At 59.6% G+C, this 21,961-nt stretch overlaps 1 protein-coding gene across 1 annotated transcript; it reads left to right on the top strand.

Moving 5' to 3' along the window:
- The first annotated feature begins 102 nt into the window (after positions 1-102).
- IHH (Indian hedgehog signaling molecule) lies at positions 103-11,444 on the top strand. The gene is made up of 3 exons (XM_062004809.1): positions 103-405; positions 6,349-6,610; positions 9,510-11,444. The coding sequence occupies exons 1-3, from the start codon at positions 103-105 to the stop codon at positions 10,169-10,171; spliced, it is 1,227 nt and encodes a 408-aa protein (XP_061860793.1). The 3' UTR covers positions 10,172-11,444.
- The last annotated feature ends 10,517 nt before the right edge of the window (positions 11,445-21,961 follow it).

The raw sequence follows: 21,961 nt of genomic DNA, 5'->3' as shown, positions 1-21,961 counted from the left end.
CATGGGGAGCCCCGGGGCGGGCGGCGGGAGCGGCGGCCGAGCCTAGCGGGGCCCCCGGAGCCGCCGGTTCCCCCGGGCCGCCCCGGGGCCGCCGGGCGCGCCATGAAGCCGGCGCGGCTGCTGCTGCTGCTGAGCGGGTGCGCGCTGCTGCTGGCGCCGGCCGTGCGCGGCTGCGGGCCGGGCAGGGTGGTGGGCAGCCGGCGCCGCCCGCCCCGCAAGCTCATCCCGCTCGCCTACAAGCAGTTCAGCCCCAACGTCCCCGAGAAGACGCTGGGAGCCAGCGGCCGCTACGAGGGAAAGATCGCACGCAACTCGGAGCGCTTCAAGGAGCTCACGCCCAACTACAACCCCGACATCATCTTCAAGGACGAGGAGAACACCGGAGCCGACCGGCTCATGACCCAGGTACGGCCCCGCCGCCGCCCGCTTTCCCCCCCCCCCCCGCGCCGGGCACCTGCGGGCACAGGGGCTGCCCGGGAGCGCCCCGCGCCTCGCTCTGCAGGGGCAGCAACGGGGGATGCGGCGCTGCGGCTTCCCCGTCCTGCCCCGGGCATCCCGGTGCTCGGCCCCGGCTGCCGGCCGTGCAGCGCAGGTACTTCCCCCAGCCGGGCGCTGCAAAGCTCTGGTCCCTTCGGCTGGGATGGGCGCCTCGCACCGGGAGCTGGCAGCACCCTGCTGCTGGAGTCAGCAGCACCCAGTCCCTCGGGACGGCAGGATTCTGCCCCGCTACTCCTCGAAGCCTGTGGCGCCCGTACCTGCCCCGAGCTGGCAGTAGCCTGCCCTGTTGTCCCCCCAGTCCGTGTCCCTCTGTCCCCCGAGCTGGCAGCAGCCTGCCATCCACTCTGGCAGCAGCCTCCCCTGGCGCTCCCCGAGCCATGCCACACAGCTCCCCCAGATCCAGCAGCATCCTGCCAAACTACGCAGAGCCGGCATTGCTGTGCCACACCATTGGCTGATCGGCCAGCGTTCGTCTTGCCCCTGCCCCTCTGCCCTGCCTGCCGGCTGGCAGCACGAACAGGCTGCAGCTGAGGCCAGAGCAGAGCCCAGTGAGCTGGCAGCGAGGGGGGTGGGCAGAGCACCCTTGCTGACCTTGTGCCTGCTCTCGTCACCGAAACCCTGTGCCTCAGTGCCCCTGCTTCCCGCGTGTCTCAGGTGGGATGGTGAAGGGTGCCCGGCGGGGGCTGCGCTCGGGGTCAACCTGTTATTGCAAATGCCCTGTTGCAGTCAGCTCACAAGTGCCAGCGGGAAGGAGGGGTGTGGGGGACAGAGGACGGCAGCGGAGGGGAGGGTGATGCTGGACGAAGGTTACTCTGTGTTTTAATATTGCCAGGAGAATGCCTGCGGGTTTCAGGAATGCAGATAAGGAGCCGCACGGCCTTGCTAAGAAACCTGGCCACCAGCCTCAGCACTGGGTTACAGCCCGAGCGAGCTCCCGGGGGAGGCAGGGGGGAGCCGGGGCTGCCCCGCTGATGTCTGCACCGCCCGTTCTGGGGCTGGCAGGTGGGTGAGCGTGGGTAGCTGTGCTCGTAGGCACGGAGTGGAGCTGTGGCCGTGATTTCTGACCAAAGTGTTGGTAACAGAAGGAGGAGAAGCTGCTTGGGTGGTGGCTTGACAGGTCTGCAACCCCGGGAGCCCTGGAGGCAGGTCCCTGAAGGCAGGGGCCACTGGTTCCCAGTCTGAGGATTGCAGCAGAGGGATCGAGACCCACTGTGAGGCAGCACCAAGCTTGGGGAGCTGCACAGATCGTGACTGTTGGTGACTGGAGCCCTGGGGCTGGAGCCTGAATCCCCCGGGGAACAGCTTCAGGGATACTTGAGGAAGATGTGAGCTCCAGTAGTCCGTGCGTCAGGGAAGGACTGGGTGACATCGTATTGCTTGAGTTGCAGGCATGAAAGTGCTTCTGGCTGTTTTTGCTCTTGAGAGTTCTCCCACTACCCACCCTAAGCCAGTCAGTCAGTGCCCCTCAGCTCACCTGGGAGAGGGAGGGCTTTATGTCCCATCTACCAGCCTTTTACTTCCCGCTGTGCTGTTGCCCTGTTGGCAGGGTATCTGGAAAATACCTGGTCTTCTTGGGGTGCCCAATGGGGGCTTTTACCCCACCAGATTCCCTGGCCACCACAGGTCTATGTACAGATGGGAACCATGGTGCCTTGGGCAGCTCAGCAGGGCATTGTTCCCATTGCTATGGAGGCAACATGACTTCTGGAAGCTTGCTGCCATCCCACAGCCCTCTGAGCTTGTTCTCTAGCCCCAGACTTGAGAGCTCTGGCTCTGGCACCATCCCCTGTGTTGCTATGGGTTGGGAAAGGCCATTGACCCAACTCCTTGTCCCTTCCCCCAGTGCACTGGCTTTTACTGCTGTTGACTCACTTCAAACCTGTTTTCTTTTCCCAAGTCCAAGGGTCTGGGTGTCCCAGGCAGCCGGAAGATGCAGTCTGCTTGGGGGGGTGGGTAGTGCTGCTCTCTGCCTGCCTTTCCTTTATCGTTTCATCTTCCTCAAGAATTCCAGTGTGTTTGCTCTCGCTGGTCCCACTCGGAGGTGCTGAGATAAGGCTGGAGGCAGAGCCCGCCTCACCTCTCCCCAGCAGCCTGGCCCAGGAATGTCCCGGGCCCCCTGCCCCCATGGAGTCCCAACCCCAAGCCTCTCTCTAACCCCAGTCATCACCCCTTGCAGCCACTGTTAGCCCAACTGTCATGGAGACCATCCTTGCAGTGGTGAGAGATTTCTCATGAAGACCTTGGGATAGAACTCTTGGCTTCCCTTGGGAGAAACCTCACCTGAAGTGGAGATGCTAGTGGGACCCCTTTTCTCCTGGTCAGACTCTGGACATGGGGGTAACTGTAGCCAAGCACACTCCATCCACCACCCCTCTACTGAGACTGTGGTCATGTCTGAGTGTTGTGCATACCTGCCTGGAGATGTCCCTGAGGTCCCTGCTGACTGTGCCTTAACTTGGAGCTGTGCCCTTCCTTCCAGATCTGCTGTCTTCATTAAAGAGGCTTGGCTTACTCCACAGGACAGTCCTATTCCCAGTCAGGACATGAGAAAGGAGATGCTAATGTTTGGTCAGTGGGGAGAATATCTCTGCTCAGCCCAGCCCAACATCCCCAGGGTCTCCACTGCGGTGTACATGGGACAGCACAGAGCCACCCAGCTCAGCATGGTGGCACAGGGCCCCATCCTGCATGTGACCTGGGGGTGCCCAATCACTTATGCCAGTACAGGGACAAGCTGTGCCTGTCCAAACACTGTCACCACATGCCTTCCCCCCAAACCCTGCTGTATATCTGTTGAGTGGGTTTCAGCCTCCTAGCTGGGCACCAGAACAGCGCTGGGGCTGATGAGCCATGGCTGATCAGCTCAACGCCTGAGCTTGGACTGCACTGCAGTCTGGGCCCTGTAGGGCATGTAGACCACGGTGGCATTTCCACATCTTTGCCATGACCTTGTGAGACCTTGTATTCACCCTCAGGCAGGAGGAGGACCATGTCATGCAGGCAGGTGTGATCACTCTGGTCCCCAGAGATGCCATACTCCCTCTGGGGGATAGGGAGGAGATGGTCTCTCCCTGCAGCCCGTGGCACACACAGAGCCTACCCACAGCCCATGCCCATGGGTTTCTTGGTCCCTGCCTACCCGTCTGTCCAAGGAACAGACCCCCTGGTGCCTGTCCCTGTCCATCTGTGCATGCACCCTGCTGCCCATGACCGCTCCCTGCCTATTTCTTGCCTGTTCCTTGTCCATCCCTGGCCATTCATTGTTGCCTTTCTCCTTGCCTCCTGTGCCTCCTTCCTGTCCATCCCCACCCGCTTGCCCTTGCCCATCACTGTCTGCCCCGTGCTTACCATTACTCATCCCTGCTTTCTTCCTCCTCATAGTTGCCTCTTCCCTGCCCATCCATACCTGATTCCCAGCTGCTAGGACCTGCTCCCTGTCTTTCCCTGCCTGCTGCCTGTCCAGTGCTGCCTGCTCCCTGCCCATCCCTGCCCGCTCTCTGCCTGTCCGTGCCTGCTCCCTGCCCGTCGCTCCCCGTCCGCTCCTTTCCGATCCTTTACCGCTCGCAGCCCGTCACTCCTCGCTCTCCGTCTGCCTGTCCCCGGTCCCTGCCAGCTTTCTGCACATCGCTCCCCGCTTGCTGGTGCCCGGTCCCGCCGTCCACCGCCCGCTCCCCGCCCGCCGTTCCCCGCCGGTCCGTGCCCGCGCTCTGACACCTGCTGGCCACCAAAGGCACAGGCGGAGCCGCCGGTGCCGGCAGCCCGGGGGCACAGTGACCCGGGGCCCTGCCTGCCGCTGTGTGCCAGGCCAGCCTGGCGGCCGGGGCACGGAAGGAGCCCTGGGCTGGGACAAGGCAGCTCAGGTGGGTCCTGCTAGGAAACGGACCCGTGCGCCAGAGGCTGGTGGCAGGGGTTGGCCCTGCCTGGGGGACAGGGGTTGGAGGGCGTCGGTGTTTGTGCACAGGCAGAGCAGCCCTGGAGCGAGGGCAAGAGGGGTGGCCAGAGCCAGGTGCTGGCGTTGGAGTGGCAAGGGGACGCCTGGACTGATGGATGTGAGGGGACATCGGGGACTCCCTGCTGGCCTCCAGCCCTGAACTCCCTTTACTGCCTTTCTCTATGGGGTCCCCCACGTGGCCAGGGACTTTGGGAGCTGATTCTGCCATGTACCAAGTGGCACCACGGTGGTATTGGACGGGGACAAAAGTCACTCCCCTCCCTCCTCCTCCTCGCCTCACCTGGCAACTGTTTGTCCAACACCTAGCTGGCTTATCTCCCCACACCCAGAGAGCCGTGGGAGGAGGGCAGAGGTGCTCCCCCACCCTGTGTGGGGCAAAGGCCTGCCTGGTACTGCCCTTCCTGGGGCCTGGACCCTGGCAAACACAAGTGGGTTTCCCTGAACATCCATCTGCCCAGGACTGGAGCAGGTGCTTGGGGATAGGGTGAGGGCCCATGTTTTTGGGGACCATATCCCTATGGAAGCTGCATGGTGTTTCTGAGCACAGAGGTGTAGCCAGCTGTGGGTTCTACCGCCCTGGCTCATGCTTGCTGTGTATGCACCTCACAACCCACAGCCTTCTGTGGTCAGGAGTTCCAGTGCTGAGCTGGGCATCACATGAAAACATCCCCCACAGTGGTTGGTTTTTAGGCTGCTGTTCCATTGGTTTTTTTCATGCTTCCTAGGACTGGTCCCATATGTGACCACGAATCCCCTTCACCCTGATTTTATAGTGCTCTCCAGGACCCCCAGCATCTCCTTCCCAGGCTGCACACTAATCCATTCAATCAGGTGTGTGTAGAAGCTTGGGCAATGCTTTTCCTGCACCTTTTCTAGCTCTCCTCTGTCCCCTTTGCAGCAGGGGAAGGGATCAGAAGTTCAGGCTGTACTTTTAGAAGTTAAGCATGCAGGGGTTTGGTCCCTGCCTGAGATGCAGCTGTGGCTGGGGGAAGCAGGCAGTGCAGGGCAAGCACGGGAAGGCTGCGGAGCAACGTTCAGGGCTGGTGTCCCTCTGCTTGTTGGGGAGAACCATGGCAGGAGGTGACAAGGCAGGGCAGTTGCCTTGTATGTGTGACTTCTGTAGCCACCATGTCTGGAGCTTTTGGAATCTGCTGCTGTTCCTCAGCACTAACCTTTCAGCCCTTGTGGTGGGGAGAGGTGGAGAGGACTTCACCACATATGCTTTCTGCTCCAGCACAAGAGAGCTTTTGGGCAGGTTTGGCATGTTCCACATGAGCAGAGACTGGGTGAAGCTGTGAGGCTGCTCAGCACTGTGTCCTTGTGCCTCAGGACTTGAGGAGTGATAGCAAGCAGAGCTGTGCAGATTGTTTCCCTGCCTGCTGCCTGTCCAGTGCTGCCTGCTCCTTGCCCATCCCTGCCCGTCGCTCCCTGCCTGCTCCTCTTTGATCTGGGCAGATGGTTTCATTTGTGGCTGGAGACCCTCCCAGTCAGGAGGCATTAGAATCTCATCTCTTGCATCCTCTTCTCATCAGCTGAGAGCCCCTGGACAGTGGTGTCCTGTCAGCAGAGAGGGTGTTTTACCCCAGCCCAGGCTATGCTGCCCAACAGGCTCCCCAGTGAGCCAGGAATTGGAGGAGAGATGAAGGAGATGGGCACCCTCTTGGATTGCACATCCGTGGGAGATGCCCTGTCAAACAGTGGGGTGTTGGGCACTGTGGAGAGTCTGGAGGGCATGCGATGGACAACACATCTCATTTTGAGCTCTTCCTCTGCTGGGCCAGCCCCCAAAGGGTCTGAGGACCCAGAGAGGCTCCAACAGAGAGATACAACCTGCTAACTGAGCAGCTAACCCCCTCCTCCAAAAAGCTTTTCCTGACTCTGCCCCTCTGCCCCCGCAGCGCTGCAAGGACCGCTTGAACTCCCTGGCCATCTCTGTCATGAATCAGTGGCCGGGAGTGAAGCTGCGGGTGACGGAGGGCTGGGACGAGGACGGGCATCACTCGGAGGAGTCGCTGCATTACGAGGGCCGAGCCGTGGACATCACGACCTCGGACCGGGACCGCAATAAGTACGGCATGCTGGCCCGTCTGGCCGTGGAGGCCGGCTTCGACTGGGTCTACTACGAATCCAAGGCTCACATCCACTGCTCCGTCAAGTCAGGTAAGGCTGGGGGCAGCAGTGAGCAGGGCCAGGGGCCAGCGCCCCGGTTGCAGCGTGCCCGGGAAGCCTGGCTGGGCGGGTGGGATGCTCTCGGAGGGGGACTGGCTCTCGCAGCCGGATTTCCCCATCTGGGGCAGCCGGTCGGGTGAAGAGTGATACCGCTGCGGCCAGCGGTGCCGAGGGGCAAATTCCCCATCGAGCATCCACGGACCAGCAGTCTAACCCACTTTCCCTACCTCCTTCTTTTTCCCCACCCTACATCGCCTTCTCTCTTAGCCTGTCCCCCCAGTCTGCCTATTGCATCTATCTCCCCCGCCTGTGCCTTCGTAGTCCCTTCTGCCCGTGCTCTGCCCCATCAGCCCTGCCCTCCTCCACTGCCGGCTGCTCTTGAGCTCCTGCTGTCGCGACAGCATCCGTCCAGCCCCGTCTGTCCGCGCTCAGGGACAGCCAGGCAGGGGAGTGGAGCTGGGGGGTTCTGGGGGGCAGCGGCAGCTGGGCTGGAGCTATGAATGCGGTCGGTGGTAGGGTTCACTTCCCCCTGCGCGGTGCAGTGAGGGGGGAACGGCTGCTCGTGGGGGCCGAGATTGCTTGGGGCGCAAAGTTGTCCCCTCCCCGCAAGGCCGGGGAGAAGCCATCCTGCCCGAGATGCTGCAGCCCCCCCGCATCTCCCGGAGAAGCCGCCGCGCCGGCTGTTTGCGGCAGAGGGCAGCAGCGGCCCACGCACGGCACCGGCCACGCAGGGGAGAGGCCAGAGCACCGCCTGTGCCCGCGGCGCGACGGGTTGGGAAGGGCCGTCTGCCGTGCGTGGGCTTTGCGCGGGCGCGGAGGCAGCCCGGGCGGCTGCGGGCTCCCGCTCACCCGCACCGTGCCGGCACGCGGAGCGCTTGCGCACGCACCGGGAGAGGGCTGCGGCTAGCCACGCACCGTGCCGCGGTGGTGCCCCAAACCTCTCGTCCCCGGGCTCGGCTCCCACCCCACTCTGCCTGTCTTAGCCCGTGGCCAGCGGCCCGACAGCCCCAGACGGCAGCCTGGTCCCCCGCGCTGACCCGCTCCCCGTGCCGATGCCAGGACGGGCGCAACGCCAGCCGGCGATGGAGCTGGGGCCGCCGCACCGCAGAGATCGAGCGCCGCGCCCCTGGACGCGAGGGACAAAGCGTGGGAGAAGGACCAGGGCTCCTGCTTCCCAGGGCACCCTGTGGGGCTGGCTGGAGGAGTGGGGCCAGGCTCCGAAGCAAGGACCATGACCCCAGAGTCTTGGGGCTGGCCAGAGGAGTGGGGCTGTGCCCCTGGAGAAGGACAGAGGCTCTTGAATCCTGGGATGATCTCCTGGACTGACTGAAGAGGGATGCGTGACCCAGGCAACAGGCTGGGGCCCTGAAGCCTTGTAGGGCTTCTGGAGGCTGGCTGCAGATCCCTCACTTTTGGGGCGCTTGGTCCTCCATATTTAAGCCTGAGGCCGTGAGGAGCCCAGAGGTGCATGGTGGAGGCTGTAGGGTGCATATCCTGACTCCCAGAGCTGTGTACAGAGGGCAGCCGGGCTGCCTCTGCCTCTTAGTAAATGGCTTTTATTTTTGTATGTATTGTGTCTCCTCGGGCTCCCCCTTGCACCCGCACCCCCCTCCACGCCCAGTGCCTGTGCCCCCCGCTGCTGCCAGGTGCCCCTCTCACCCTCACCCTCCTGTCAGCCCCTCCCCACAGCTCTGCTTCTTGCCTGGGGGATGCAGGGTGCAGGATTTGGGACCTGGCCCCCGGGACAGGCACGAGGCAGACACTGCACCTTATCTGAGCAATAAAAGGATTCTGTCCCAGCGATGGATGCCTCTCTTCATGGGGTTGGGGGCTGTGGTTTGGCTTTGCCCAAGGCTGGGGAGTGATGGGGGGCAGTGCCATCTGGGTGGGGACACTCAGGGATTAGATGAGGGAGCTGGGAAAGGGCCCTGAGGGAGGCTGGGGGCTCGAGGCTCGGACTGTGCTGGGCCAGGACCAGCAGATGCCCCTGGCAGGCAGTGGATGGACATCATACAGGCCCTAAGATGGGGGTTGCTGGGGCTTGGGGGACCAGGGTTGTTGTGGAAGCTGAGTACCATTCCTTGGGAAGACAGGGTTCCCCTTCTAAGTGCGAGGATGGGTCCTGGTGACACTTGGTGACGTGTCTCACCTGGGGAGGGGCAGGAATGCTGTGCCACCATCCCAGGGAATAAGCCCTAGAAAGTCTTTAGGTGTTTTACCAGTATGGACAACCAGTAAAGCCCTAGCCAGGAGGCTGATGGCTTTTGCCTGATGATGGCCACGGGCTGTGACATCTCCCTGCAGCTCAGACAGGGGCTGGGCTGGCAGCAGCTGTGCAGGGGCAAGCAGGCAGGGGAAGGGAGCAGGGCTGTAGTGCAGGGCAGAGTGGTGCTTGGGGATGGTGCTGCATCCCACGCCATCCCTTGCAGCGTCCTCCCCAGCAGTCCCCAGGCCCAGCACCCTGGCGGATACAGGTGCTCTGGGCTCTGTCTCCCCTCTTGTGAGCTTTGGGTGCCCCCTGGCACTATCTCGTCTATTTGGGGCTGGGACTGTGCCGTGCTTCCTGTACTAGGTAGATTTTGGAACCAGGCCCTGCAGAGCATTCCCAGCACCCTGGCACCACAGCAGTGAGCAGGTGCTGCCACACATTGCTCAAGCCCCCAAGCACCACCTCCAGTGACGTGGTGGTCTGGGGAACTGGTGCCCAGGGAGCGTGGGTTGGTGGCTGGGGGAGTGTAGGGGACATGTGCCTGCCAGTGATGCCAGGGCAGGATTATCCCCCTCTGGACAAAGCTGGGCAGCCTGGGAGGGTCTCTGTGTATTGTAGAAGGGTGATCCTGAAGGTCTGGCAGATAGGTAACCCTCCTGTCCTCTCTCTCCCCCTGTGTAGAGCACTCGGCTGCCGCAAAGACAGGAGGCTGCTTCCCTGGGCGGGCACTGGCGACGCTGGAGGATGGGTCTCGGATGCCGCTGTGGGCACTGCGCCCGGGCCAGCGGGTGCTGGCAATGGACGGGGCGGGCAGGCCCACCTACAGCGACTTCTTGGCTTTCCTGGACAAGGAGCCCCGCTCCCTCACCTCCTTCCACGTCATCGAGACGCGGGAGCCACCGCGGCGCCTGACCCTGACACCCACCCACCTGCTCTTCGTGGCCGAAAACGCCTCGGTGCCCGCCGCCCGCTTCCACCCCACCTTTGCCAGCCACGTGCACCCCGGACACTTCGTGCTGGTGGCGGCGGGAGGGGGAGGTTTGCAGCCCGCCGAGGTGGTGAGGGTGCGGGACCAGAGGGACGTGGGAGCCTACGCGCCGCTGACACGCCACGGGACGCTGGTGGTGGATGGCGTGGTGGCCTCCTGCTTCGCCCTGGTGCGGGAGCAGCATCTGGCGCAGATGGCCTTCTGGCCGCTCCGGCTCTACCATAGCCTGCTGGGGTTGCCGGGGGCACAGGGGGATGGTGTGCACTGGTACCCGGGGCTGCTCTATCGCCTGGGCAGGCTGCTCCTGCCCCCCGAAAGCTTCCACCCACTGGGGGTGCCCTGGGCAGAGAGCTGAGGGTGCGCCCCAGCCAGCGCCGCTGGCGGAGGTAGTGGCTGCAGGGCGGCTCACCGGGGGCCAAGACCCCCTCCCAAAGCTGGGTGCCCGTGGGGAGCTGCCTCTGGCCCTGTATGCTTGAGGCACAGCCACCTCCTGGCTGGGGGGCACCGGGGCTCCCCGTCGTGCCTCCTCCATGCCCACCGTCCCCTCCTCACCGCCTTGTTCCTGGGGATGGGGTGGGGGAGGCATGAAGGATCCCCCCCCAGACATGGGAGTGCCCCTGGCTGGATCCACATGCTGCTATTTGTGTGTGTGTGTGATGTGTGTGTGCGTGTGTGCAGAATTAGCTGACGTCAGAGGTGTGACAGAGGCGGGCGAGTGGGGAAGAGGAGTGAGCTCCAGGCTGCTCCCATGGGGCTCCCAGCCTGCCCTCACCCTCCTTTGGGAGAGGGCCCCCAGGGCCCTTTGCCAGGCAGCCCAGTGAGAGGGTGGGCAATGCCATTCCCAGCCCTGGGACATGGCAGCTGGGAGGAGGGTGGCCCAGGCACTAGGACTGTGCCTTGCCTCCAAGGGGGGGGCCAAAACCAGCCGCTGCATGTCTGGGGTGCCCAAGCATGGGCAGGGATGGAGGGGCTGATATGGCTCTGGCATGAGAGGCCTGACTCAGCGACACGAGTGCTGCTGGAGTGAGAGACCAAGGAGTGGGTCCTCGAGCTCTGCCCAAAGCCAGCACTGTAGGCACCTGGCCAGGCGTGCCCATGGGGAAACTCTGACAGCATGGAAGGCTTTGGCTGGCAAGAGGGGGCCGTGGAGGCAGGCGTGAGGGCAGGAGGGTGCAGCGCGAGCCAGGCATGGGCACACACTGGTGGGAGCAGGGATGAGGAGAGCTGGGGCTGCAGCCGCAGCCTGCTGGAGCCAGGAGAGGGAAAGCCTCCCTTGCCTTCCCGGCCCCCCACCCTGAGCTGGCTCAGCCCAGAGCCATGCCTTTCCCACTCCAAAGCTAAAGAACTCTTCAAGCTCCAGACTCTGCCTGGTCTGACCTCCCCGACCCTCCAGCTCCCCAAACCTTCAGGGTAACTCCTTGCTGCTCACCCACTCCCAGGGCTGAGAGAGTCCAGAGCTGCAGCCACGGTCCCCTCTTCAAAATCCTAGCTAAAGCCTCAGCCTTTCCTGGCTCCACATTAGTGGGAGGGAGGAGGGCTCTGAGCTGTGTCCCCCTGCAGCATCATGCGTCGTTATTTATTTACCTGCTCTTTGTATGTACCATAGATGGGAGGCAGCGTGGGCACGTGCAGGGTGAGACGGGAGCAGGAGGGGCGGGGGAAGCTGTTTGGTTGAAGGGGGGGTAAATGTTGGGGTTTTTTTTAAACAAAAAGCAGAAATTATTTAAAGATTATTTTAAAGCACAGGTTTGATGGTGATTGTTGTCCAGGGTGAAGTGAGAGAGCGTGAGCGTGGCCAACAGCAGGTGTATTTTTGTCTCTTCACTGGATGTACCTTTCCTGGTCAGGGACACAGCCCAATAAATCCATCATCTCTCAGGCAGGCGCTCTGAGCTGTGCTGTGGGGAGGGCAGGCAGGGCTTGGGGATGCTTGCTCCAGCTTGCCCTTCTCTAGGAGCAAGATTTGGCCACTCACCAGTAAGAGTGAACTCTCCCTCCTCTCTACCAGTGGAGGTGAGCAGCCAGAGGCTGCAAGAGTGACACAGCCTACATGGGACCAAGCTGTCATTGGGGCCACATGGAAACTAGGGCAAGCAGGCAGGATGTAGGAGGAATAGACAGCCTGGGACTGTTAGGGACATCATCCCAGCCTGGGCCCATCACCCCAGTGCCCAGCTGTGCTGGGACAGTCTTCCTCAGCATCACCATCACCATCACCTCAACACCCACTAACCCAGTGGTCCTGAAGATCATAAAATCATGGAATCAATTTGGCCTCACCCCTTCTTTCATATGGATGTGACTGAGGGTTCCATGACCCTCCCCAACCAGTGCAGCCAGATGTGGCAGGGATCATAGAACCATGGAATCATTTTGGTTAGAAAAGACCTTTAAGATCACCAAGTCCAACCACTCACCTCACAGTACCCAGCCCAGCACTAACCCGTGTCCCTCAGCACCTCATCTGTGTGTCTGTTAAATATCTCCAGGGATGGGGACTCCACCACCTCCCTGGGCAGCCTGTGCCAGTGTCTAACAACCCCCTTGGTGAAAATGTTCTCCAATCTAAATCTCCCCCTGGCACAACTTGAACCCATTTCCTCTTGTCCTGTCATGCATTACAGGGGAGAGGAGACTGATCCCCACCTCATTGCAGCCTCCTGTCAGGTAGCTGTATAGAGTGATCATGTCTCCTCTCAGCCTCCTCTTCTCCAGACTGGACACCCTCAGCTCCCTCAGCAGCTCCACATCAGACTTGTGCTACAGACCCTCCACCAGCTCCTATGCCCATCTCTGAACATATTCCAGCCCCTCAGTGTCTTTCTTGTAGTAAGGGATCCATAACTGAACACAGTATTTGAGCTGTGGCCTCACCAGTAACCCCTGAGATGGAACCCCTAACCTGCACGCTGGGTTTCCAATGGCACTAGCACTAGCCACTGCTGGCTCTGTCCCCTCTCGCCAGCCCCATCCCACTCTCCATTCCATCCCCCTTCCAGCAGTGAGGCAGAGCACCAGCCAGCACCCCACACAGCCTCTCCATACTTGTCATGTGTGTCCCCCATGCACCTCCCTGCCCCATGGTCTCCTGGCGGGGCTGGGAGTGGGTTCCTCCCAGGGCTTTCCCTGCACTGCACAGCATGGGGAGTGCAGAGCAATCCAGCAGCAGGCTGTCAGCAAGGGCCCTCATCGCCACGGCTAATTTAAGGGCTCTGCCAGGCGGCTGAGCTAATTTAATTAGGTTCTTATTACAGAGAAGGACAAATTGGTCCCTGGGGGGGCCACGGGGTCAGCCTTTCGAGAAGCGCTTTATGGAGTGAAATTTCAATCAGGCTGCTGGCACAGGCACAGAGGGAGGGAGAACAGAGGCAGGGGGTACATGGGGAGAAGTTATGCCCTTTGGGGTGCACCATGGCCAGCCTATCTCCAGGCCCAGGTTTTTTAGGCATCAGTGAGTATGGAGGAATGGCTCTGTGCGCTATCAGGAGGATGCTGTAGGGTATTGGGGGATGCTTTGGGGTGAATGTGGGGAAAGCAGGGGCATCTTGGCTCTGGGCTGGCCCTGGGGCAGCAAGAGGAAAGGGGGACACCCATAAATAAGATTCTGAGGTTTTTCTGAAGCCTCATTAACTCCCCTCCCCCAGCCTCATAAAACCCTATGGGGAGGATGGTGAGGACAAAATGATGTACAGCTGACAGACAGGACTTACGGAGAACTCTTCCTTCCCTGGATGTCTTCCCCCTACTTCTTGTCACTCAGTGCCAGGAGAGGCATGGCAGCTTGAGGGCTGTCCCACAGCTCCTGGGCATCCGAGGCAGCCCCATCTCCCAGGGTGCCAGGCTGGGTGGTGATGGATGGGGATGCTGGTGGGTGGTCGGCAGAAGGGCCGAGCTGGAGGGTACCACAATGGATGTCTCTCCATCAATTTGTCCTCATTACCATGTGAATGGGGGCGGGAGGGAGAGGAAGGGCATGTGGTGGCAGGAGAATCCCCCACATGCTCCCATCTGGGGTAGCCTGTCCCGCCCCCCCAGCCATCCAGCCCTGTCTGAGAGTGTTAAACCAGCGCCAACAACCCCCTGGCCCCAAATTCAGGGGAGGAGAGGTACCACCCCCTATTCAGAGCCTTGAAAAGGCTACAGGGTCCGGTGTTGTTAACAACGGGGGGACACTGTCCCCGTCCACGCCCCTCCCGTCTGTCCCTCTCCCCATGGCCTTCTGCCATGGCAGCACCAGCCGTCCCTGCTCCTGGTCCCGGGCTGGCATGCAAAGTGCTGGAGTCTTGGCAAGGAGGCAGGGGGTGAGGGAATGGGAGGACAGCAGAGTGGGAGCACAGCACCTCAAAAGCATCTCTTCTTTGTGGGGAAGTAGCCATTTAAGCAGAGTGGGCAAGAGATGACAGTAGGGTGTGGATGCTGCAGGGCCTCAAGGCCAAACCTACCCCATGCAGGGACGTATCTATGGGTAAGGAGGTAATTTATCCCCATCATCTAGGAGCTCTGGGTCCAACCAGATCCCACGGCCTGGACTGTGACAGTGATGGGAGGAGGATCACCTCAAAATCTTAGCCCGAGGGCATTGGCACTGCAGACTGTGGGGATCCTCCTCCTGACAAGGGCAGACTGACCCAGAGCTACTCCCCAAAAAAGCCCAGGAGCAGCTGCCTGACCCAGCTCAGCCCCATATGCTGCCAGCCGATGGGATGCCTGCAGAGGGAGCCTGTACCAGCTTCCCACTCTCACTTGCATTAAGTTAATGGCTCTTCGAGGTGCTTCGCTGCAGGGGCATAGGCAGGGCCCTTCTCTTGGCAGTGCTGTTGGGGAGGGGGGATCCCAGTGCCCTGTACTCGGGCCCACGGGAGCCCCAGGGGGTTGCATGGTGTGGCTGCAGAGCCATTCTACTCCCCAAATGCCTCCACCGTTTTCCCCTCTGCCTCGAGCCCGCCACCTCCTGCCACTCTCGCAGCCATGGCACCCGCGTGAGGCCAGCATTGGGAAGCCCTCTCCATCGCAGAGGCTGCCTGTCCCTCCCCACAGCCCCTCTGCCTGCCCTTGGCAGCCTCCCTGGGCAGGGGTAGAGGTGCTTTCCCAAGCAGCAGTCTCTGTGAGTGTCTGTACAGACGTGGACAGACACAGCTCCACTCCCTACACACACCCTTTTCCCCTGGACACACGGCCACCACCTGACCATCTGGGCTCAGGCACCCGCCGTCTCCCAGCATTGCCAGCCAGTCCCCCAGATCTCTCAGGTACCATGTGTCCCAGGCAGTGGCTGGAGCATGCACGTGTCCCTGTGTCCCTGATACCCGTGCCCTCCTGTCCACATGGCCTGTGGTGACAGCGTGGCTCCTGGGAAGACCTCATGACACGGGCATTCCAGGGCAGTCGCCCAACTCTGCAGCCATACCCACTCCACATCTCCCATGTGCAGAGAGCACCCCATGCCCACGGTGGGGGCTGGCACTCTTGCTCCCTGCCCAGGGTGAGCCTCGCCAACCCTCCCACTGCCTCTCTCCCACGCCGAAGCCCACCTTTCCCTTCCAGCAGGAACCATCCGGCCCTGACCTCCCACAAGTGGCTCTGGGCTGCCCCGGGACGGGGGTGTGTGAGTATGTGCCCACGTATAGCAGACGAGGAACATTCTAATCAGGGTCCTTTTCCTTAATAAATCATTCGTCTTCATCCAACGCCCTCTTTCCTGCTCTAATAACTCCCGGCGCTGGGCCCCACAGCCACAACAATGCGCCTAATGGAACCATTTATTTTCCTAATGGTGCTGGTAGGGAGAAGGGGCGGGAGGGGCTGGGGGCAGCACGCTCCAGGGCAGCAGTTTCTAATTAGTGAATGAAATTTGATGTAAGGCTGGAGGAAGATGGATTCGCTGCCTGACAAGGGGCCTTTCAGCTCATCAAAGCACCCGAACAGGGAGGTAGATTAAATTGTTTCTAATTCTTCACTAACCTCCAGGGAGTCACCCTTCTACCAGCAGAAAGGTGGGCCCGTTCCTGAAACCAAAGAGGCACTTGAAGGACTGAGGTTGAGTGGAAGGGACCAGGCTCTGGGAAGGGACAGTGATGACAGGGTGGGATTGGGTTGGGTATCAGTGGGGGACAGGCTGCCACTGACCCTGCTGGAAGAATGGGGAGGGAAAGCATGGTGACCGAGGGAAGAGTTGCAAATGGTCAATAAATAGACAACTCCAAAGACTAATGAGTAATTTGTAGCAAGTTTTCCATCCGTGCCTGTCGCCTCAGCAGAGCTGGGCTGAACTGCAGCCCGCGCTGGGGGGAAGCAGAGCAGCCTGTCAGTAAGGAAAGGGCATCCCAGCCCTCAGGGGGTTTGGGCAGGGACAGTGAGGGGTTTTGAAGCGGTGCCTGATGCTGAAGCAGGTGAAAGGCTCAGCGCAGGGGAACGCTTCAGCAAAGCCCTTGTTCTCACCGCTCTATGATTGGAGGCCAATGCCAGAGATCTTAATGGTCATGGTGTGAAATTTGTTCCTGGGATATGCAGTGTTTTTTTCTAAATTCACAGCTCCTGGAGCCCTGGGACAGACTTTTTACAGAGGATCCATGCACTCCCTCCTAGCATTCCTGCTTGCAGAGGGATCTCCCAGTGCTACCCTGACGCTGGCCCAAATGTTCCCAGTACCAGAGGGTCAGTGCTATGGCTGAAACCAGCCCATCTCTCTCCCTGGAGCAGGGAGCGTTACAGACTGCCCCAAAAGCAGCCGAGGCTGCCCCACAACTCCCTTCCCTGTGGGGCCAAGGAAGTCCTTTCAGGGACAGCAGGCAGGTTCCTGAAGGACAAAATCATGGTCTGCATTGCCCTCCTAACTGTTGAGTAGCTCACAGAGGGGAAGAGGGGGAACAGGGGAGCTGTGGTTGATTGCGAGGTGCTGGGGAGGCAGGGGGAGGCCAGGGCCCTGCAGCAGTGGCGGGGTTGGCTGCAGGCTGGGGAGGCCGGCTCCCCTCCCCACGGCTGAGCTGGGTGGAGCTGGGGCAGGCGCAGAGCCGCCTGTGCTGACCCAACACTCCAGGAATTTAATTTGTTTAATATATTCCCTGGGAAAGAAGAAAATAAATAAGTGGCACCTTGCGTGCCCCCATGTCTCACTCTCACAGCGGAGGTGTCAGCTTAACGAGCCGAAGCCCTCAGGCTGATTAACCAGCCGCTGCTCCCGCTAACAGGGAGCCGCCGAGACGTGTGATTGATGGATGGAGAGCATTAGCCCCCGTAGCCTGGTGCTGGACCGGGGGGCACCGTGCCCACTCCAGGCCTCTGTGCCCAGTCTCAGGTCAGGGCCAAGGCAAAGGCTCCCTCTTGCCCTAGAGTGGATTGTCTTGCCCCACTGCTCTGTGCTGTAGGAAATGCCTGGGGAAGATGGAGCTGGGGCTGTTTTTTCCTCTTGAGGTAAGGACAGGCTGGTGGCTTCCTACTGGCCGTGGGAATGGGTGGCAACTCCTCAAAATGGGAGCTGAGGGCCAGAGTTGTGCAAAGGGTGTGTGCTGAGCTCTAGGTCTCAGCCACACTCTCCCCGATGGCCTGGGGTAGAGACACTTGGGGACACTGAGGTACGGGGATGTGCTGGAGGCCACAGTGACAGCCCAGGAGGGAGCCCATAAGTCTTGGTGTCTCTTCCAAGGCTTTAATCCACAGAGCCCTTACCATGCTACTAGGAAGAAAAATTCAGTATCCTGACACCCTCCTCATCCCGTCAATCCCTGTCACAGGCCTTCCTGCAGTCCTGCTTGCCTGTCCCTCCAGCTGCCCTCCCCTTTACTGAGGTGTCCCAGGGTCTCCTTGCAGAGACATCACCTGCTCCCACCACCCTAGTCCCTCTACACCCTCACCACCCCCACCTTGGGAAAGGGTTAATCAGCAGCCAGAGAGACAGGGTAATAAATAGCCGTTATCTCGTTAATGAGCTGACATTAATTAGAACTCAAGGTCCTGGGAGGAGCAACTGATTTGTCTGGTCACCCTGGGAGCAGGTTGGGAGCTGACTCCATGGAAAGGCCATTAACAAGGAAGAGATGAAGCTGTACTGCTGGTGATAGGGGAATCATCCTCCACACCCCTCCCATTGGAAGCCCTTTTCTTGGCTCCCTTTTCTTCCCAGTAGCAGCCCTGGCCTTGGAACAAGAGCCAGTGAAGCAAAAACAGAAGATCCCAGAGGCGACAGAAGAATGGAGGGCTGGATGATCCCCTGATGGACCTAGGGATAGAGGTGCCAGGGGAGGAGATGCTGACTGTGCCAGAGACATGTGGCACTGGGTGCAATGGCCTGGGCAAGAATGCTGGGAGCAGAGGAATAGGGAAGGAGCAGGAGGGCTCCTGAGCATTTGTTCATTTCCCTGCCTTCCTGGGCAATGCTGGGCAAAAGAAATATTGGCTGTTTAGTCTCTCCTCACAAAAGCCAAGGTCTGGAGTGAGGACAGACATTGAGGATGAGCTCAGGTGCTGATAGAGCTCATTTTGAGGGCAGTAGGATGGAGAAGCTCTCTGGGTGGATGCTATGGGCTCATGATGTTTTAGGATTTAAGAGGCAAGGAATCAGGGGATAGTGAGGCTGGAAATAATAGCAGACAGACCCAAGAAAGGATTCTGAGACGACTTTGTGTCCCTATCTCTCCAAACTATACATTTACAATGGGACAAGCAGTCTGTCCCCCAGCCTAGGCACCCCTTTACTGTCCCTAAGGAAGCCAAGTCAGTAGAAAAGAAGGGAGCCCCAGGCCATCCTCTGCCTCTCCCCTGCAGCCATATGGCCTCATCCTGCAGAATGCTGGCGGCCCAGCCCTCCTTGTGGCTGCAATCAGATGTGACCCTTCAGAGCTGCACTGGCTGTTTCTGTGCCCTGCAAGCCTTCCCGTGCCTGTTTGCTATCCCCCTGCTCTGGGATGGGAGCTGTTAACGTGTTTTGCTGCCCAGCTTTGCCATGTCCCAGCAGAGATGAGGCCGCTTATTTGAGGAATTGCCTGGCTAAATAAACAGCTGCTCAGAAATCCCTGCAGGAGGCCTGTCTGGGAGGGACTGAGCCATGTTTGCTTTGCCTATTAACCCCTTCGTTCAAAGCAGGTACCTGGAGCCTGCTGTTGAGGGCAGGGGGTGAAGGCTGGGCAAGGTGGGCTGGGGGAAGAGATGTACCCCACCAAGCCCATGCAGAGGCAGGGGGTTGCAGACGCGAGATTTCTGTCCTCCAGGACAGATCCCTGACTGTCAGAGTGAGCCAGGATGGAGAAGCCCTGGAGAACCTGTGGGTGGTTTGGAAGTCTCCATGGTGGGCAGGAGCATGCACACCCACAAGGGACAAGATGCGGGCAGGGCCAGGGCATGGCAGTGACTGAGCCGTGGGAGGTGGCTTCAGTGACTTGCCTGGCATTTGTCTCCTGCCGTCAGCAGCAAGGGGAGACTCCCCAAGACAAATGAGGAGCCCTGGGAGCATTTCTGTGGGGCTCTGCAGATAGCTGCTCTGCTCACATGACAGGAGTGGGGATGCCTCTGCCAGTGTTTCTGCAGAGAGAATGGTGACCAAACAGCCTGGGTCCCTGGGGCTGGCTGTGCCAGGTCTGACCCCGGCTGGGCCCAGCACCCACTGCTGCAGGGCTGATTAAGACCCATTATGTAGTTGGTTGATGGTCCAGGGCCACTCACAGGTGACTTCAACTGTTCATTTAACCACAAATCACCACGGGGCTGGCAGTTTATTTACTTTCCCCACCAGCCTCCTGTGGCTTCCCAGACTCCTGAGATAGCGTGTGTCCCTGCTGCAAGGGGCAGGGCAGCATCACACTGTGGGAACTAGTCAGGGCTCCCACAGAACCTGAGACACCCCAAAATAGAGCAGACCAGGGGCTCAGCCTGCTCTGGGCTGGAAACTGCAGAGCATGGGTGAGAGTGGGACACTTGTACACTCCCTCCCATGGGGAGAATGACTGGGAAAGCACCTGTGAGCAGGTTTACAACCTATGTCTCCAGCATTGGTGGTACTTCTAGGCTGTATTTCTCTACTAGCTGGTTTGGGACTTTAGGGTGCTGTAAGGCACCAGGGCCAGAGCAGCAAGGTCAACAGCTTCCCAAAAGATGCTTGAAACAAGGCTGCTGCACTTTCTTTTACAGAAAGTAACTTCTGAAGATGGAAAGTACTGGGAGCTGTGACCTGGGGAGTAGTTAGTGCTTAGCAACTGGGTACAGCTATCCTGGGGATAGAGAGCTCCCTCAAGGCTTAAAAACTCTGGCATAGGCAGAAATCAGGGTGCCTGCCACCCCTCTGGGTTGAGGTAAGCACAGCAGTTCCTGCCCTGGTCCCTGTCTCAAAGGTCACTTCTATTGACTGAAGGCAGGACATGATCTAAACCCACCAGAAAGACATGGTGCTCAATTGTGCATCTAGGAACAGCCAAAAATGTCACAAAAACGACACAATCCCAGTGTGGGTCAGCTCTTCATCTGATATCTGGGATAAGGACTCAGTCCTGGGAAAATGAAGGCCTAGTCCCAGGTGGTAATACTTTTATCAGGGTATGGATTTTCCTCGGCACCCTTGACTTTGATCTTGGGGCAGCTGGATTTGCTGAGGAACGTTACATTGCTTCCCAAGGTGACACTGAGGAAGTGGTGGGGCTGTAAAACTGAACTGTGCTCCCAAATACTCTCTGTGACACCCATGGCTCATTTATGAGAGCTCAGGCACTGCTGGCAGCATCTTGGGAAAGTATACCAACTGCTGTAGGTAGTGTTAGGGGTCTCTAATGCTCTGGTGTGCACCAGAGCTGGGAGCCTTTGGTGGCCATGTGAGTGTTTGCTCTTCTAGTTTTACTCCTGTTGCTTGACCTTGCACGGATAGAAGTTGCGTGGAGACAACCCATTTAAGGCTACGGACACAGCAAAAAGAGCTCCAGTTGTCCAGCTGGGCACCTTCACATCTCCAACAAAAGGCTTTGCAGGGCTTTTGTGTACACCTGCATAGATGCTGCTGTGACTGCTGCTTTCAGGTGGCTGAAGAAAGACCTGCCTCTGGATGTCCAGCTGAGGCACATCCAGAAAATCACCCAAAAGTGCCTGGGCAAAGTCTCCCAGGAAGCCCTGGGCTGTGTGAATGCTTCTACTGCTCCACACTGCCCAGAGAGGGATGTTGTGTTCAGAGCCCTCCCGGAGAGGTGAGGGAGCTGAGGAGCCTTGCTGCTACCTGGCCTGCACTTGCTGGGTAGGAGTAGCTAAGTGGTTAAGTGTGGAGGCACTGATAGGGCACAATCGAGATAAGGTGCATCCGTTAGGGCACAGAGGCGTTGGTGGAGTGGGCTGGAGATAGCAAGGGATGTGGAAATTGGAAGAAGAAACCCATCTGGTTCAGGGCTTGAAGCTGATCCACCTACTTCTGTGTGGGGCTCAGAGAATCTGTCCTGGATATGCCCAAGTTCTTCCACAGCAGCAAGGTGGTGTTTGCTGGCTTGTCTGACATAGCTGGTCACCTTGGGCAGGCTCTTCTACCACTGAGTGAGCAGAGGAGATCCTGGGGACAGAGAGTGAGCTGTGGGGGCACTGGGGACAATATGGTGCTGTCTGGGAACATTCCCCCCCACCCCCTTAAACTCCATGTCCTCCTGAGCTGGTGTGGTTTCCTGGCACAGCTCCTGTCTGCATTACCCTGCACCCCCTAGCCATGGAAATGATCTGTGTCTGACTGATATTCTGGGGTCTGCTAGCTGTGGCCGATCTTGAAGGTTGCCTTGGATCCTCTGTGGAAGAAGGATGCTGGGCAGAGGTAAGGGGCCAGACCACAGTCAGGCTCACTTATTACAGTCCTCAGATCTAGTTAGTAACCAGGTGAGCTGTCATCAGAGGATCTGATGGATGGGAAAGCGAGTTCCCTCCTTCCTGAGGCGGGAAATGAAGCTAATCAGACCTCGGACACCTTAATCCAGCTCTGATCTGATTAACGACGCTGAAGACTGTGAACTCATCAGCACCCTGGCATCCATCACTCCTGCATCCCGCCCCTTCTGCTGGCCAACCACCCGGCATGGCTCTCCTGTGCACAGCTCTGAGCTCCAGCTCTGTGCCCTGCACACCAAGGGCTGCCATCACGGCTGCTCCAGCACTGGACAACCCTCTTGTGGGGTCCAAGTATCTGGGTTTGACTCAC

Source organism: Colius striatus, chromosome 11 (genome assembly GCF_028858725.1).
Source record: "Colius striatus isolate bColStr4 chromosome 11, bColStr4.1.hap1, whole genome shotgun sequence".
In the NCBI taxonomy this organism is placed as follows: Eukaryota; Metazoa; Chordata; class Aves; order Coliiformes; family Coliidae; genus Colius; species Colius striatus.
The sequence above is the reverse complement of the archived record's forward strand: the minus strand, read 5'-3'. Positions and strand labels throughout refer to the sequence as shown.